Genomic DNA, 14,805 nt, shown 5'->3' on the forward strand with positions numbered 1-14,805 from the left:
AAAATGTTTGCAGGCAACAGCAGCCCACCATCTCACTACAATATCGCTTCCAAAATGTTTTACATACTAGCCACATACACACAAATCCTGCACCAAACATCAACAGTCTAAACAACAATAACAAAACAATAATAAAATGCAAACTTCATCATGTCCAACATGACAATAATAACATTTACTTAATTATTTAAAGATAATTAGCAACTGCTAATGTTGCATTGGTTGATGTTTTACATTTTACTTCTTGCAGGATCCGCAACAACGATAAAAACGACGATCTTTACCTCTTCAAGTCCTCAAACTATTTCTGAAGGTAAAAACATTTCTGGATGTGAACGTGCCTTTGAATGCTTTGTTACCGATGCTGAACAAGACAACTGGGAGAGGCCGGCATTGAACATTTATCTTAATAATTTAGCCTTTGGTTGTCAGTGAAACATATTGAAAACCATATTCCATACGTAATATATATGTAGAGTGCGATGAGAGGGGGTTATAATGAGAGGAGGGGGGAGAGGTGTGAGAGTACAAGGATGAGAGTAACGTGAGATGAGAGCGGAGAGTAAGTCAGGTTAGAGTCAAGCGAGGATCTTAAAGATTATTGATACATTCATAACCATTTCTCAGCTGCCCTATTTCCTCGGGTCACCAATGTCACAAAAAGTATCCTATGGTCTGTGAACTCAGGTCAGGACATTGCAGCTTGTATGGCATGCCCACTTCCCTCCCTATAAATTTTAATTAAGCTTTATTCATGTAATTTTTTGCATGTATGTTGAACTTCTTTCGCACCGTACGGAGCCAACCGTGCTAATTGTAGGTGCAAGGGAAGTGATTTGTTTACCTTTCCTATACTTCACACTCCTATCATGTTTTGTAATGTTTATTGTTGTAACGTTTTGACCAGTTTAACACGTAGGGTGCCGCGGCCAATATCATCCATAATATAGGTTTTTTTTGTTGGGTTAGATCGCATAAATATAAATGCGTCTTTAAACCCAACACCACCCAACACAGCCAATTAGAAAGGTTTGTCACGTAAATAGAATATGCCAATTAATTACTAGTACAGCACACCAGTGTGTTGGAGAGCAAATCCACAACATTTACAAGCCCCGACTGAACATCTGTGAAAATAACTTCACAACTTATTGTATTTCTTCCAGTATAAATACATATTCTGTTTAAGGGTGATAAATAATTTTAACTTGTTCTTTCTCTTTTTACCAAAGCGACATTGGTCCCTGTGACAAATGCACCAATCAACGCAGTGAAGACAACAACCTCATCTCCAAGCACAGGTAAACGTGCATCCATCAAAGTTGATGATGTTTGAGGTGGGTAGGTGGCTAATAATGTGTCGCAGACGCTGAGTCGGCACCGCCGAGATCATGGGTTCTAATTTGGGATTCAGCCACACAACCAAAATGTGTTCTGAAGCGAAATGCGTTTATCAGTCACCAATTACTTATGCAGACTTACGCATCGACTAGAAACCATCCTTAATCTCCCAGTGCATTCATCAAATCAAATGTTATATGGCTATGCTATATGGATTACATGAAATGGGTTAATATGAACGCTGTAGTCACTAGAGAAGCGCTACCATTGACCACAATGTTGAAAAACAGAGAATGGAGTCTTGAATAGAATTTAATAGAACTTGGTTTTTCACAGTTGTGCTGCACAGCTCTCCGATATGTATTCAAAGTGTGCTTCTGCATTTTGTACTACCCATTGATCAACCAATAATTAAAGATGTTCCGCGAAAATAAGGTTCTAAGTGGAATGTGGAAAATGCTTAATATTCCATTTGTATTCATACTCCTAACGCTATGCAAAAATTTAAACTTTTCAGGCACAACTGCAAAAACAACAACAGCTCCTAGCCTAACAAACTCACCACCAATAACCACAATAGGCACATCAACTACAACAGCAAAAATATTAACAAGCCAGTCTTCCATGGCAATAGTAGGACCCATATCGTCAGCCACAACGCCACCAACAGTCGCACTAATCACAACAATAACTGCAACTGCAGCGTCATCAGCCTCAACAACAGCTCCAGGCTCAACAGTCTCAACAGCAGCTCTAGGCTCAACAGTCTCAACAGCAGCGCCAAGCTCAACAGTCTCAACAGCAGCACCAGGCTCAACCGTATCAACAACAGCTCCAGGCTCAACAGTCTCAACAGCAGCTCCAAGCTCAACAGTCTCAACAGCAGCGCCAGGCTCAACAGTCTCAACGGCAGCACCAGGCTCAACAGTCTCAACGGCAGCTCCAGGCTCAACAGTCTCAACAGCAGCTCCAGGCTCAACAGTCTCAACAGCAGCTCCAGGCTCAACAGTCACAACACCAGCTCCAGGCTCAACAGTCTCAACAGCAGCTCCAGGCTCAACAGTCTCAACAGCAGCTCCAGGCTCAACAGTCTCAACAGCAGCTCCAGGCTCAACAGTCTCAACGGCAGCGCCAGGCTCAACAGTCTCAACGGCAGCTCCAGGCTCAACAGTATCCACAGCAGCTCCAGGCTCAACAGTATCAACAACAGCTGCTCCAGGCTCAACAGTCTCAACAGCAGCTCCAGGCTCAACAGTCTCAACAGCAGCGCCAAGCTCAACAGTCTCAACAGCAGCACCAGGCTCAACAGTATCAACAACAGCTCCAGGCTCAACAGTCTCAACAGCAGCTCCAGGCTCAACAGTCTCAACAGCAGCGCCAAGCTCAACAGTCTCAACAGCAGTACCAGGCTCAACAGTCTCAACTGCAGCTACAGGCTCAACAGTCTCAACTGCAGCTACAGGCTCAACAGTCTCAACTGCAGCTCCAGGCTCAACAGTCTCAACTGCAGCTCCAGGCTCAACAGTCTCAACGGCAGCGCCAGGCTCAACAGTCTCAACGGCAGCTCCAGGCTCAACAGTCTCAACAGCAGCTCCAGGCTCAACAGTCTCAACAGCAGCTCCAGGCTCAACAGTCACAACACCAGCTCCAGGCTCAACAGTCTCAACAGCAGCTCCAGGCTCAACAGTCTCAACAGCAGCTCCAGGCTCAACAGTCTCAACAGCAGCTCCAGGCTCAACAGTCTCAACGGCAGCGCCAGGCTCAACAGTCTCAACGGCAGCTCCAGGCTCAATAGTATCCACAGCAGCTCCAGGCTCAACAGTATCAACAACAGCTCCAGGCTCAACAGTCTCAACAGCAGCTCCAGGCTCAACAGTCTCAACAGCAGCGCCAAGCTCAACAGTCTCAACAGCAGCACCAGGCTCAACAGTATCAACAACAGCTCCAGGCTCAACAGTCTCAACAGCAGCTCCAGGCTCAACAGTCTCAACAGCAGCGCCAAGCTCAACAGTCTCAACAGCAGCACCAGGCTCAACAGTCTCAACTGCAGCTACAGGCTCAACAGTCTCAACTGCAGCTCCAGGCTCAACAGTCTCAACGGCAGCTCCAGGCTCAACAGTCTCAACAACAGCAACAGGCTCAACAGTCTCAACAGCAGCTCCAGGCTCAACGGTCTCAACAGCAGCGCCAGGCTCAACAGTCTCAACAGCAGCGCCAGGCTCAACAGTCTCAACTGCAGCGCCAGGCTCAACTGTCTCAACAGCAGCGCCAGGCTCAACAGTCTCAACAGCAGCGCCAGGCTCAACAGTCTCAACTGCAGCGCCAGGCTCAACTGTCTCAACAGCAGCGCCAGGCTCAACAGTCTCAACTGCAGCGCCAGGCTCAACTGTCTCAACAGCAGCGCCAGGCTCAACAGTCTCAACGGCTGCTCCAGGCTCAACAGTCTCAACAGCAGCGCCAGGCTCAACAGTCTCAACAGCAGCGCCAGGCTCAACAGTCTCAATGGCAGCTCCAGGCTCAACAGTCTCAACCGCAGCTCCAGTCTCAACAGTCTCAACTGCAGCTCCAGGCTCAACAGTCTCAACAGCAGCTCCAGGCTCAACAGTCTCAACAGCAGCTCCAGGCTCAACAGTCTCAACAGCAGCTCCAGGCTCAACAGTCTCAACTGCAGCACCAGGCTCAACAGTCTCAACTGCAGCTCCAGGCTCAACAGTCTCAACGGCAGCTCCAGGCTCAACAGTCTCAACTGCAGCTCCAGGCTCAACAGTCTCAACAGCAGCTCCAGGCTCAACAGTCTCAACAGCAGCGCCAGGCTCAACAGTCTCAACAGCAGCGCCCGGCTCAACAGTCTCAACAGCAGCTCCAGGCTCAACAGTCTCAACGGCAGCGCCAGGCTCAACAGTCTCAACGGCAGCTCCAGGCTCAACAGTCTCAACAGCAGCTCCAGGCTCAACAGTCTCAACAGCAGCTCCAGGCTCAACAGTCACAACACCAGCTCCAGGCTCAACAGTCTCAACAGCAGCTCCAAGCTCAACAGTCTCAACAGCAGCTCCAGGCTCAACAGTCTCAACAGCAGCTCCAGGCTCAACAGTCTCAACGGCAGCACCAGGCTCAACAGTCTCAACGGCAGCTCCAGGCTCAACAGTATCCACAGCAGCTCCAGGCTCAACAGTATCAACAACAGCTCCAGGCTCAACAGTCTCAACAGCAGCTCCAGGCTCAACAGTCTCAACGGCAGCGCCAGGCTCAACAGTCTCAACGGCAGCTCCAGGCTCAACAGTATCAACAACAGCTCCAGGCTCAACAGTCTCAACAGCAGCTCCAGGCTCAACAGTCTCAACGGCAGCGCCAGGCTCAACAGTCTCAACGGCAGCTCCAGGCTCAACAGTCTCAACAGCAGCTCCAGGCTCAACAGTCTCAACAGCAGCTCCAGGCTCAACAGTCACAACACCAGCTCCAAGCTCAACAGTCTCAACAGCAGCTCCAGGCTCAACAGTCTCAACAGCAGCTCCAGGCTCAACAGTCTCAACAGCAGCTCCAGGCTCAACAGTCTCAACGGCAGCGCCAGGCTCAACAGTCTCAACGGCAGCTCCAGGCTCAACAGTATCCACAGCAGCTCCAGGCTCAACAGTATCAACAACAGCTCCAGGCTCAACAGTCTCAACAGCAGCTCCAGGCTCAACAGTCTCAACAGCAGCGCCAAGCTCAACAGTCTCAACAGCAGCACCAGGCTCAACCGTATCAACAACAGCTCCAGGCTCAACAGTCTCAACAGCAGCTCCAGGCTCAACAGTCTCAACAGCAGCGCCAAGCTCAACAGTCTTAACAGCAGCACCAGGCTCAACAGTCTCAACAGCAGCTCCAGGCTCAACAGTCTCAACAGCAGCTCCAGGCTCAACAGTCTCAACTGCAGCGCCAGGCTCAACGGTCTCAACTGCAGCTCCAGGCTCAACAGTCTCAACTGCAGCACCAGGCTCAACAGTCTCAACTGCAGCTCCAGGTACAACAGTCTCAACAGCAGCTCCAGGCTCAACAGTATCAACAGCAGCTCCAGGCTCAACAGTCTCAACTGCAGCTTCAGGCTCAACAGTCTCAACAGCAGCTCCAGGCTCAACAGTCTCAACTGCAGCTCCAGGCTCCACAGTCTCAACAGCAGCTCCAGGCTCAACAGTCTCAACTGCAGCTCCAGGCTCAACAGTCTCAACTGCAGCTCCAGGCTCAACAGTCTCAACAGCAGCTCCAGGCTCAACAGTCTCAACGGCAGCTCCAGGCTCAACAGTCTCAACTGCAGCCCCAGGCTCAACAGTCTCAACGGCAGCTCCAGGCTCAACAGTCTCAACAGCAGCTCCAGGCTCAACAGTCTCAACAGCAGCGCCAGGCTCAACAGTCTCAACAGCAGCGCCAGGCTCAACAGTCTCAACAGCAGCTCCAGGCTCAACAGTCTCAACGGCAGCGCCAGGCTCAACAGTCTCAACGGCAGCTCCAGGCTCAACAGTCTCAACAGCAGCTCCAGGCTCAACAGTCTCAACAGCAGCTCCAGGCTCAACAGTCACAACACCAGCTCCAGGCTCAACAGTCTCAACAGCAGCACCAGGCTCAACAGTCTCAACAGCAGCGCCAGGCTCAACAGTCTCAACAGCAGCGCCAGGCTCAACAGTCTCAACAGCAGCTCCAGGCTCAACAGTCACAACACCAGCTCCAGGCTCAACAGTCTCAACAGCAGCACCAGGCTCAACAGTCTCAACAGCAGCGCCAGGCTCAACAGTCTCAACAGCAGCGCCAGGCTCAACAGTCTCAACAGTTGCTCCAGGCTCAACAGTCTCAACAGCAGCGTCAGGCTCAACAATCTCAACAGCAGCACCAGGCTCAACAATCTCAACAGCAGCACCAGGCTCAACTGTCTCAACAGCAGCTCCAGGCTCAACAGTCTCAACTGCAGCTCCAGGCTCAAAAGTCTCAACAGCAGCTACAGTCTCAACAGCAGCTCCAGGCTCAACAGCCTCAACACCACTCGGAACTGCACCTTTATCAACATCACAAGCAATCACAGCCACAGTTGCTACAGCCACTTCAACAGCAGGTTACATGTTTCCAGCAAGCTCACAAAATTCAACAGCCCCATTAGTATCCTCAGCAATCACTGCAGCTGCCTCTCCCACACCATCGACACCAACATCACATTCGGTAGCAGTGTCTTCCTACTCTACAGCTGGGCCAAGCTCAGTAACAGCTCCATCAACAGCTGTGAAAATTACGCTTTCATCTCCACCAGGTATTAAAATTTTGCAGGCAACAGCAGCCCACCATCTCACTACAATATCGCTTCCAAAATGTTTTACATACTAGCCACATTCACACAAATCCTGCACCAAACAACAAAAGCCTAAACAACAATAATAAAACAATCATAGAACGCAAACTTCATCATGTCCAACATTACAATAATAACATTTTCAGAATTTTAAGATTATTAGCAACTGCTAATGTTGCATTTGTTGATGTTTTACATTTTACTTCTTGCAGGATCCACAACAGCGATAAAAACGACAATCCTTACCTCTTCAAGTCCTCAGACTATTTCCGAAGGTAAAAACATTTCTGGACGTGAACGTGCCTCTTAACGCTTTGTCACTTATGTTGAACAAGATAACTGGCAGAGGCTGGCATTCAACATTTCTCCCAATGATTTAGCCTTAGGTTGTCATTGAAACATATTGTAATCAACATTCCACACGTAGTATATATGTAGAGTGCGATTAAAGGCGATTCTAATGAGATACGGGGGAGAGGTGTGAGAGTGCAAGGGTGAGAGTAGAGTGAGATGAGAGCGGAGATGTATTAAGGGTAGAGTCAAGCGAGGATTTTAAAGATTAAGGATAAATTCATAAACATTTCTCAGCTCCCCTATTTCCTAAGGTCAGCAATGTCACAAAGACTATCCTGTCGTCTGTGGAATCAGTGCAGGACATTGCAGCTTGTATCCCATGCCCACTTCCCTCCCTATAAAGTTTTTTTTTTAATTGCATTTTTTAAAATGTAAGTTGAATTCTGTCTCACTGCACGTAGCCAACAGTGCTAATCGGAGGTGCAGGGGAAGTGATTTGATTACCTTTCCTATACTTTGCACTCCGATCGTGTTTTGTATTGTTTGTTGTTGTAACGTTCTGACCTGCCCCCGAGTGAACATATGTGAAAAAAAGGTTCATAGCTCATCGCATTTCTTCCAGTAAAAATACATATTCTGTTTCTATCACCCCAACCCTACTGAAAACCAGTTTTAACTTGTGCTTTTCTCTTTTTACCAAAGGTACAATCGTATCTGTGACAAATGCACCAATCAACGCAGGGAAGACAACAACCTCAACTACAAGCACAGGTAAAAACGTGCATCCTTCAAGGTCGATCATGTTTGAGGTGGCCGGGTGGCTAATAATGTGTCGCAGACAATCATAATTAAAGTGGGTTCTCAAGCATAATGAGTTGATGGTTTTAACCAAGTCACCAAAAACTTACGCAAACTTATGCATCGACGAGTAACCATCCCTAATCTCCCAGTCCATTCATCAAATCAGATGTTACGAGGCTATGCTATATAGATTACATGCAATGGGTTCACGTGAACTCTGTTGCCTGACGGGAGAGGCACTAACATTAACAAGAATGTTGAAAAACAGAGAATGGATATTTGAAAAGAACTTGGGTTTTCGCGGTTGTGCTGCATTGCTCTCCGATATGTTTTCAGGGTGTGCCTCTGTGTGTTGTAAACCCCATTGATCAACCAATAATTAACTGATTAAATGTTCCTATAAATAATGTTTTAAGCGGAGTATGACGAATGCATGACATTGTATTTGTATGAATATCACTAACACTGCAAATATGAAAACTTTTCAGGCACAACTTCAAAGACAGCAACAGTTCCTAGCCTCACAAACTCAACACCAATAACCACAATAAGCACATTAACTACAACAACAGCAGCAACAGCAGCAATAATATTAGCAAGCCAGTCTTCCACGGCAACAGTAGCCACAACGCCACCAACAGTCTCAACAGCAGCTCCAGGCTCAACAGTCTCAACTGCAACTCCAGGCTCAACACCCTCACCACTAACCTCATCCACACCAATTGCATCAGCAGCAGTCACCTCAACTTCTCAAACAGTGAGAATATCCACAACAGCAGCCAAAGGTAATTTGAATGCTGTATCAAAACCCTTGCCCTTCACACACAATAATATACAGCACAATAAACTCCTTACCCCCTACTGTGAAAACTTGGCAGGATCCTCCTGATAGAGTACCTTAGGACTCAGTGACTTTGCCTTGGGTAAACAAGCATAATAATCAATACATCAAATAGAAGCTCTCTGCTGTATGCCTGGGTTGCATTGCATGTTGTTTTAACGTGGTGCCCTACATTTGTCTCTCCGTGCTGGAAGCTTCTTCAATCCACTTCCTGTTAGAATCTAATTTAATTACACTGCAAAATTGTATAATTGTTACATTAATAAAATCTGAACGATAAATGTTAACTTGCACATGTAAATCAAAAAGAACAACACGCTTGAAAAAAACTAGACTCTACACACATCAACAAAATAATCTTTGTATTGCCGATGATCGACGTTCAATCACACGCGATCCATGAAACAGTTTGCGACGTTGCAGCATGACCTTGCAAAGAGTTACTTTGCCAATCATTTAAATCTACTGCAACACAAGAGCTTTTTTGAAATAAAGCGGTCTATTTCTTCCCCAACAGCCACCACGACAGCAAGTGTCAACGGGACGACGACTGTTCCACCAGCAGCATCAACTGCTTCAACAAGAGCAACAGCTGGTAAAGCATGCCACTCTAATTTTCTGCTATAAAGTGCTGCACCATAACGTAGCAGAGACGTTTCAGTGGTGCACTACCACTGTCGAAGGGAGATCACTGGAAAAAACTGCCGAATATGTATTTGCCGGGGACAATTATTGACGGCGGAACGGGATCCAATAAAGTCATCCCTATCTGCCATGTCGGTCATGGGCATTATTTGACCATGCTTCACCATGCTGGTCAGTGCGGGTTTGGTGAACGGGGGTAACCCAGGAGTGGTCGGGGATCAAACCTGGGTAACTGGGTTCATAATACAGTGCGTTAACAACCACACCACCGCTCCACCCCGCACATTGATGGTGCAGTGCAGTGCCGTGTACGATAAATCACTGGCTCCTTCTCGTTTTCAGGACTACTGACGTCACAGACAACGGCGGTCACATCAAATGCCACGGAAGGTGAGTGCTCTGAATGGTATTACAGTCACACTCATGCAAAGCACCATTAAAACAAGTACGGTAAGTTCTCTATTTACGTCGGGGATGCTTCCCTGGAAAACGCAACGATAGGTGGTGAAACAACGTAAATGGAAAATTATATAATCTTAGGATACGTTCCGGGGGGTAATTTTTTGTTAAAAATTTTCAGAAATAATATTAAATAAACGCCAAAAGAAAGATAACAAAAGGTACCCGAAACATAGTCTATCACAAGTCTAAATATATAATGTAAGTTAATACAGAGTACTCACCAGAGATGATGGCGGAGATTGCATTTAGACAAGGTAGTACAGTTGATCATCGATTATCCGGCACCGCGCGATTATCCGGCTGCTTCCAACATTATCCGGCAGTCCCGAGTCAATCCGGCGAGACCGGCAAACCCGCTCCAAAGGCTGTAACCAGTCCGGCGATCGGCACCGTGTAGCGTGACCAAAAAAAGTCGCTATGATTGATTTTCAGTGTCAAATATTATATGCAATACATTATACACTACATACAACTTAAACAATGAAAATGCTGCACGTATATACATCACCCCATGCAGAGTCTTTGAGATTGGAGTGGTAAGTAAGTTTATTTATGGCAATTTCACGTAGTAAACTAATTAAAAACACTGCAAAAAAAAACATACTCCACCTAAAAACATGTCAAACAATAATATACAAAAATAAGCTATTTAAAATAATAATTTAGTAATTATCCGGCGTTTTTGAAAATCCGGCGCCCCCACCCCCTGGATAATCGATGGCTTGAGCGCCTGCTTGGGGCCGTCGTCGTATCCACTGCCCAAACCACTGCGTTATTTAATTTCAAATTTTTCAAAAGAACATTCCAGCTAATCAATGCATTTTAAATCGAATTTTTTCCTCTCCATCGTTGGCGATGTTAAAGTGAGAAAAAAACGTAAACAGGAGCAACGTAAATGCAGAACTTTCTGTACAAAGCATTAACAATGTAGCCGATCCACAAATGATGAAACTCGCAGTCAAGATTTCGTTAAATGCGTAAAAGCTGTGTCCCTCAGTCTATTACGGGGGGGGGGGGGGTTAGCATAAACTATCGTAACAATGATCCAAAGGGGATTAATCAATAGTATAAAGTTATCTTGCTCTTAGGACGCCTAGAGAAAACCAAACACTGATCCGAGGATTAATGCTCAAAACGTGGAGACATAAATCAGAGCAAAAGGGACGATTGGCAAATCAAATACTCCTGAGGACAAACGCATGTTGGTAAGTGTTACGTAAATCATGTTTATTTGTGAGTTTGCCTTCTAACTGTATTTTCTTTTTTGCTGAACTGAAGGTCTAATTGTGCCCGTGACGCAGCCACCAATTAACGCAGCAAAGTCAACAACTACAGGTAAATGCGTTCCCTTTATGTTGTTTAAAAACAACGCAACCCTCATAACACAAACAGCTCCAGCATCGGATGTGTGTATAGTGTCACTTTCTTAAATACCACAGAAACTCAAAGTGCCTTATATCTCATCTAACTTATTACAATATACTGATGCAGACTAGCCCAGGGGAACCCCATTGGCAGTTATCCCTCTGCAGCAATTTTGGGGTGCCATGGGGGCGAGATGTTAACTCCCTCGCCTGGTATGCAGGTGGTCATGGGTTGAAACCTGACCCTGACGCCTGAAAATTTGGAGTTTGCATGTTTTCCCCGTGGTTGCGTGGATTTTTCTCCAGGTCCTCCGGTTTTCCCTCCACATTTAGAAACATGTGTTTAGAGTATTTGGCTGTGATACATTCCACATAAGCCACTTCATTGATTAATGAATTGTGGCCAGGCTGCTTCTGGAAAAAAAGTGTAGTTTTAATTTAAATAAGGTGTATGCAGCACTGATCTGCATGTGAGCACTAGCTTGCCACTAGTTAGTGATGTTGTGCCCTGTTTTTTTTTCAAATTACGTAATTTACACACGATTTGCATGGCCCGTGAAGTTTTATTCGAGCCACGCACCCCTCTCCACCATCACCCCGGATAGTTGAGCGTTCAGATCGTACCATTAATAACGATGTTGCGCACTGAAATTGGTATTAATCCTCAGGATTGGATTGCATTGGTGCCCTCAACGAACGCGTCCTTCTTAACAGCGTCATTCACCGCCGACGTGTTTGTGCGGCGGTGCACTTTGCGTCCACTACCTGCAACCGGCCATGCGTGTTCCTCATTTGTGGGGTTGTCTAACAGTGCCGTTTTTACTTCTCCAATCCTCCAGTGCCCGTCCATGTGACCACAAGCATCGTCCCTGGGTTCACGTCCTCTGTGACGACGCTGTCGAGCACGAGCTTGCCTCCCTCGGTCGTGTCGAACACGCCGATCTCAATCAACACACCCGGGTGGATGACCACAACCACGCCAACAACGACCACACCAACAACGACCACACCAACAACGACCACACCGACATCAACCACACCAACAACGACCACAACCACCGGTGTGCCACCCACAGCGCCACCAACAACTTCTTCCACGGCGACGACAGCCATCACCTTGGCCCCAACTGGTGAGTTGCCCTTCATGAGTCTGATGAGATGGCCCGTTGAATTTGTGGGTGGGAAACACCCAGTAGGAATTGCATGTGAATCTGGATTTAAATCTAGGTTTTAGCCACCCAACTTTGATTAACCCCTTGGTCAAATGTGGTGAGTTTATGGTCTCAGCATGGTCACTCATGACTTTATAGAGGTCTGTAGACTTACACAGAGACCCATTAACTCACGTAAACAGAGGTGTGATTAAACTGGGTTCTCACATGTCACGGACTGTTAGTCTCAGCGCGGAGGCCAATGACTGCACAAAATCCATCGTCACATATCATTTTCTTTTTTTTTAAGCATGGCTTGCAAAACTTCTCCTTTCATTGCTTTTCTATTGAAGCTCCGATTGTCCCCGTGACAACGACAACAGCAACCTTCCAGCACTTCTACATCAAGTTCACCATCGTCAACCGCAACTACAGCAGCGATCTGGCGCAAAGCTACTCTCCCCTGCGAACGGAGTACACAACAAACATTTCCAACCTGGTGAGTGTCTCTTCACGGTCACGGAAATTTTCGTCTACGGAGTGCCAATTCTACACGTCCAAACTTAGCTTCGTTTCTCATTCCTAAGTTCTCTGTACTGGCTGGAATCAAGAGGCCAGAGCTGGCACAGCTGATATTATGGGTTAATATTTGGTTTCAGCCGCCTGTCACTATACTGGGTTTTTCGAGTGTGGTGAGTTGATGATTTTAGCTTAATCACCAATTACTGTCCCAAAATTTAAAAAAACATTTGGATCTCCACTTAATTGGGCTACATTCTAGCTCTATATAAAAAAAATGTATAACTTTGACTTTTAAAATGCAACGAACGTTACTCTAAGTGGCAGATCGGGTGGGAAACGTGTCATTAGTTATATATCTGCTTCTGTGGAATGTATATCAAATCACTTAGGGTTGTCCTGCTATGTGAGAGTTCTGAGTAAATTCTTCATCTCAAAACGTGACACCAATACCACAATTGGGATAAAATATGGGGAAAAGACAAACATGTTTAATGACACTGGTGCTTGAACCGAGATGTTTGCAAATGCTTGGCTTTTTCTCTCTCTTTCAGTTGGAGAACCTGTTCTATCAGAAAATCGGGGATGCAGTGCAAGCATGCACAGTGACGAATTACTGGTACGTGTGCTAAAACTTTAATCGATAGTAAAAGTTGTCATTTTAATCTCTCTTGTGCACACACGGATCAGAGAACAAACGTTGAACTTTGTGTCAAACGATGATGTACGTCAACTTTGTGTCATTGAATTCCGCAGGGAGGGCCCACTCGTGGTGGTTGCCAGGTGCGAGTTCACAAACACCAGCAGTGTGGACGAGTCGGTGGTTGACGCGGCCTTCAAAGCAGGAACCAACCAACTGTACAACCTGGGACCTTACCTGCTCAAGAACACAGACCTCACAGTGACCAGTAAGTGGACGCCTTCATTTCAACATAAAGAGTTTTGTCTATGACCACAGCACCCAGAATGCGCCCCATCTCATCAGATCTCATGAGCCAAGCAGGTTTAAGCATACATAGTTATTGGATGTGCGACCACCATGCATGACAGGTGCTACAGGCTGCCGCGAGGGCTACGTTGTGGGCAGCAAAGAGCAAGTACCGCTAAATCCATCGTTGTACTGTACTTGTATGCTCCCAGGTCTAGCGCAGTGGATTGACAGAAGCGCTGTACATGTACACGTTATGCACAACACTCTGCTAGTCGCACGGACGTGCGGTGCAAGCGGTTGAGATGTTGGATCGTGGATGTTTGCGTGTGAACAGGAACGGAACCACTGCCTCCAACAGGAACGCCAGCAACTACCAGTGCCGTCACAGCTACAGGTGAGTCTACCAGCACAGTTATCAATCTGGACTATCATCATCAGCCATGGTCAATCCACTGCTGGATAAAGGCCTCTCCAGCATTCGCCACCTCTCACAGTTCTGAATTATTACAATCCATCCGGCACCTGCACACGAGTTGATTTCATGGCTCCATCTACTCAGTAGATGTGCTCTCGGACACGTTATATTCTTTAGCTACCACTCTGTTATTACTCCTGACCATCGTCCATCTTCTAGCCAGGACGTGTCCTGCACAAGCTCACTCGATTTTCTTAACAATTTGAAAGGTGTCTTTAACCTGCATATGTTCTATCATCCACGTGTTCCTTAATCTGTCCCTCCGTGTAATTTCAGGCGTGCATCTCCCCATGCTTCATTGCAAACGTCTCAGTTTCTGTTCCATATTTTTGTGAGTGATCATGTTTATGGACCATATGTTGTAACAGGCAGGACACACTGCCTGTCACAGAAACCCAATGGAATGTAAGGGCTGTGTAACCGTTATTCTAAAATGTTCACGTTTATAACGTGACTTTATCATCATTGGCAGGTCGCTGAAAGTGTTAAAGACCCAAGTAAATGTTGTGGCAACGTTTGAACGTAATAATGACAATTACATGTTCTTTTGCTTTTCTCTAAGTTGCAACAACTACTTCTGCAAGTGCATTCAACGTCACCACAAGTCAGTCGATCACCCAAGGTAGAACATACTTAACATGCAGAATGTAATCAACACTTGAATCGACCT

General features: G+C 46.5%; 2 protein-coding genes across 2 annotated transcripts in view; both read left to right on the forward strand.

Moving 5' to 3' along the window:
* Positions 1-1,927, forward strand: part of LOC144736156 (uncharacterized) — a 7,865-nt gene extending 5,938 nt beyond the window's left edge. The window contains exons 3-5 of the mRNA XM_078618742.1: positions 251-313; positions 1,233-1,301; positions 1,859-1,927. Coding sequence (XP_078474868.1) covers positions 251-311 — 61 coding nt within the window. The 3' untranslated portion in view covers positions 312-313; positions 1,233-1,301; positions 1,859-1,927. The remainder of the gene's footprint in view (positions 1-250; positions 314-1,232; positions 1,302-1,858) is intronic.
* LOC144736157 (uncharacterized) lies at positions 534-12,031 on the forward strand. Its single transcript, XM_078618743.1, has 8 exons — positions 534-539; positions 1,890-6,613; positions 6,865-6,927; positions 7,649-7,717; positions 9,106-9,183; positions 9,576-9,623; positions 10,974-11,030; positions 11,899-12,031. The coding sequence occupies exons 1-7, from the start codon at positions 534-536 to the stop codon at positions 11,005-11,007; spliced, it is 5,022 nt and encodes a 1,673-aa protein (XP_078474869.1). The 3' UTR covers positions 11,008-11,030; positions 11,899-12,031.
* The last annotated feature ends 2,774 nt before the right edge of the window (positions 12,032-14,805 follow it).

This window comes from Lampetra planeri, chromosome 59 (assembly GCF_965212315.1).
Source record: "Lampetra planeri chromosome 59, kcLamPlan1.2.h2, whole genome shotgun sequence".
Lineage (NCBI taxonomy): Eukaryota > Metazoa > Chordata > Hyperoartia > Petromyzontiformes > Petromyzontidae > Lampetra > Lampetra planeri.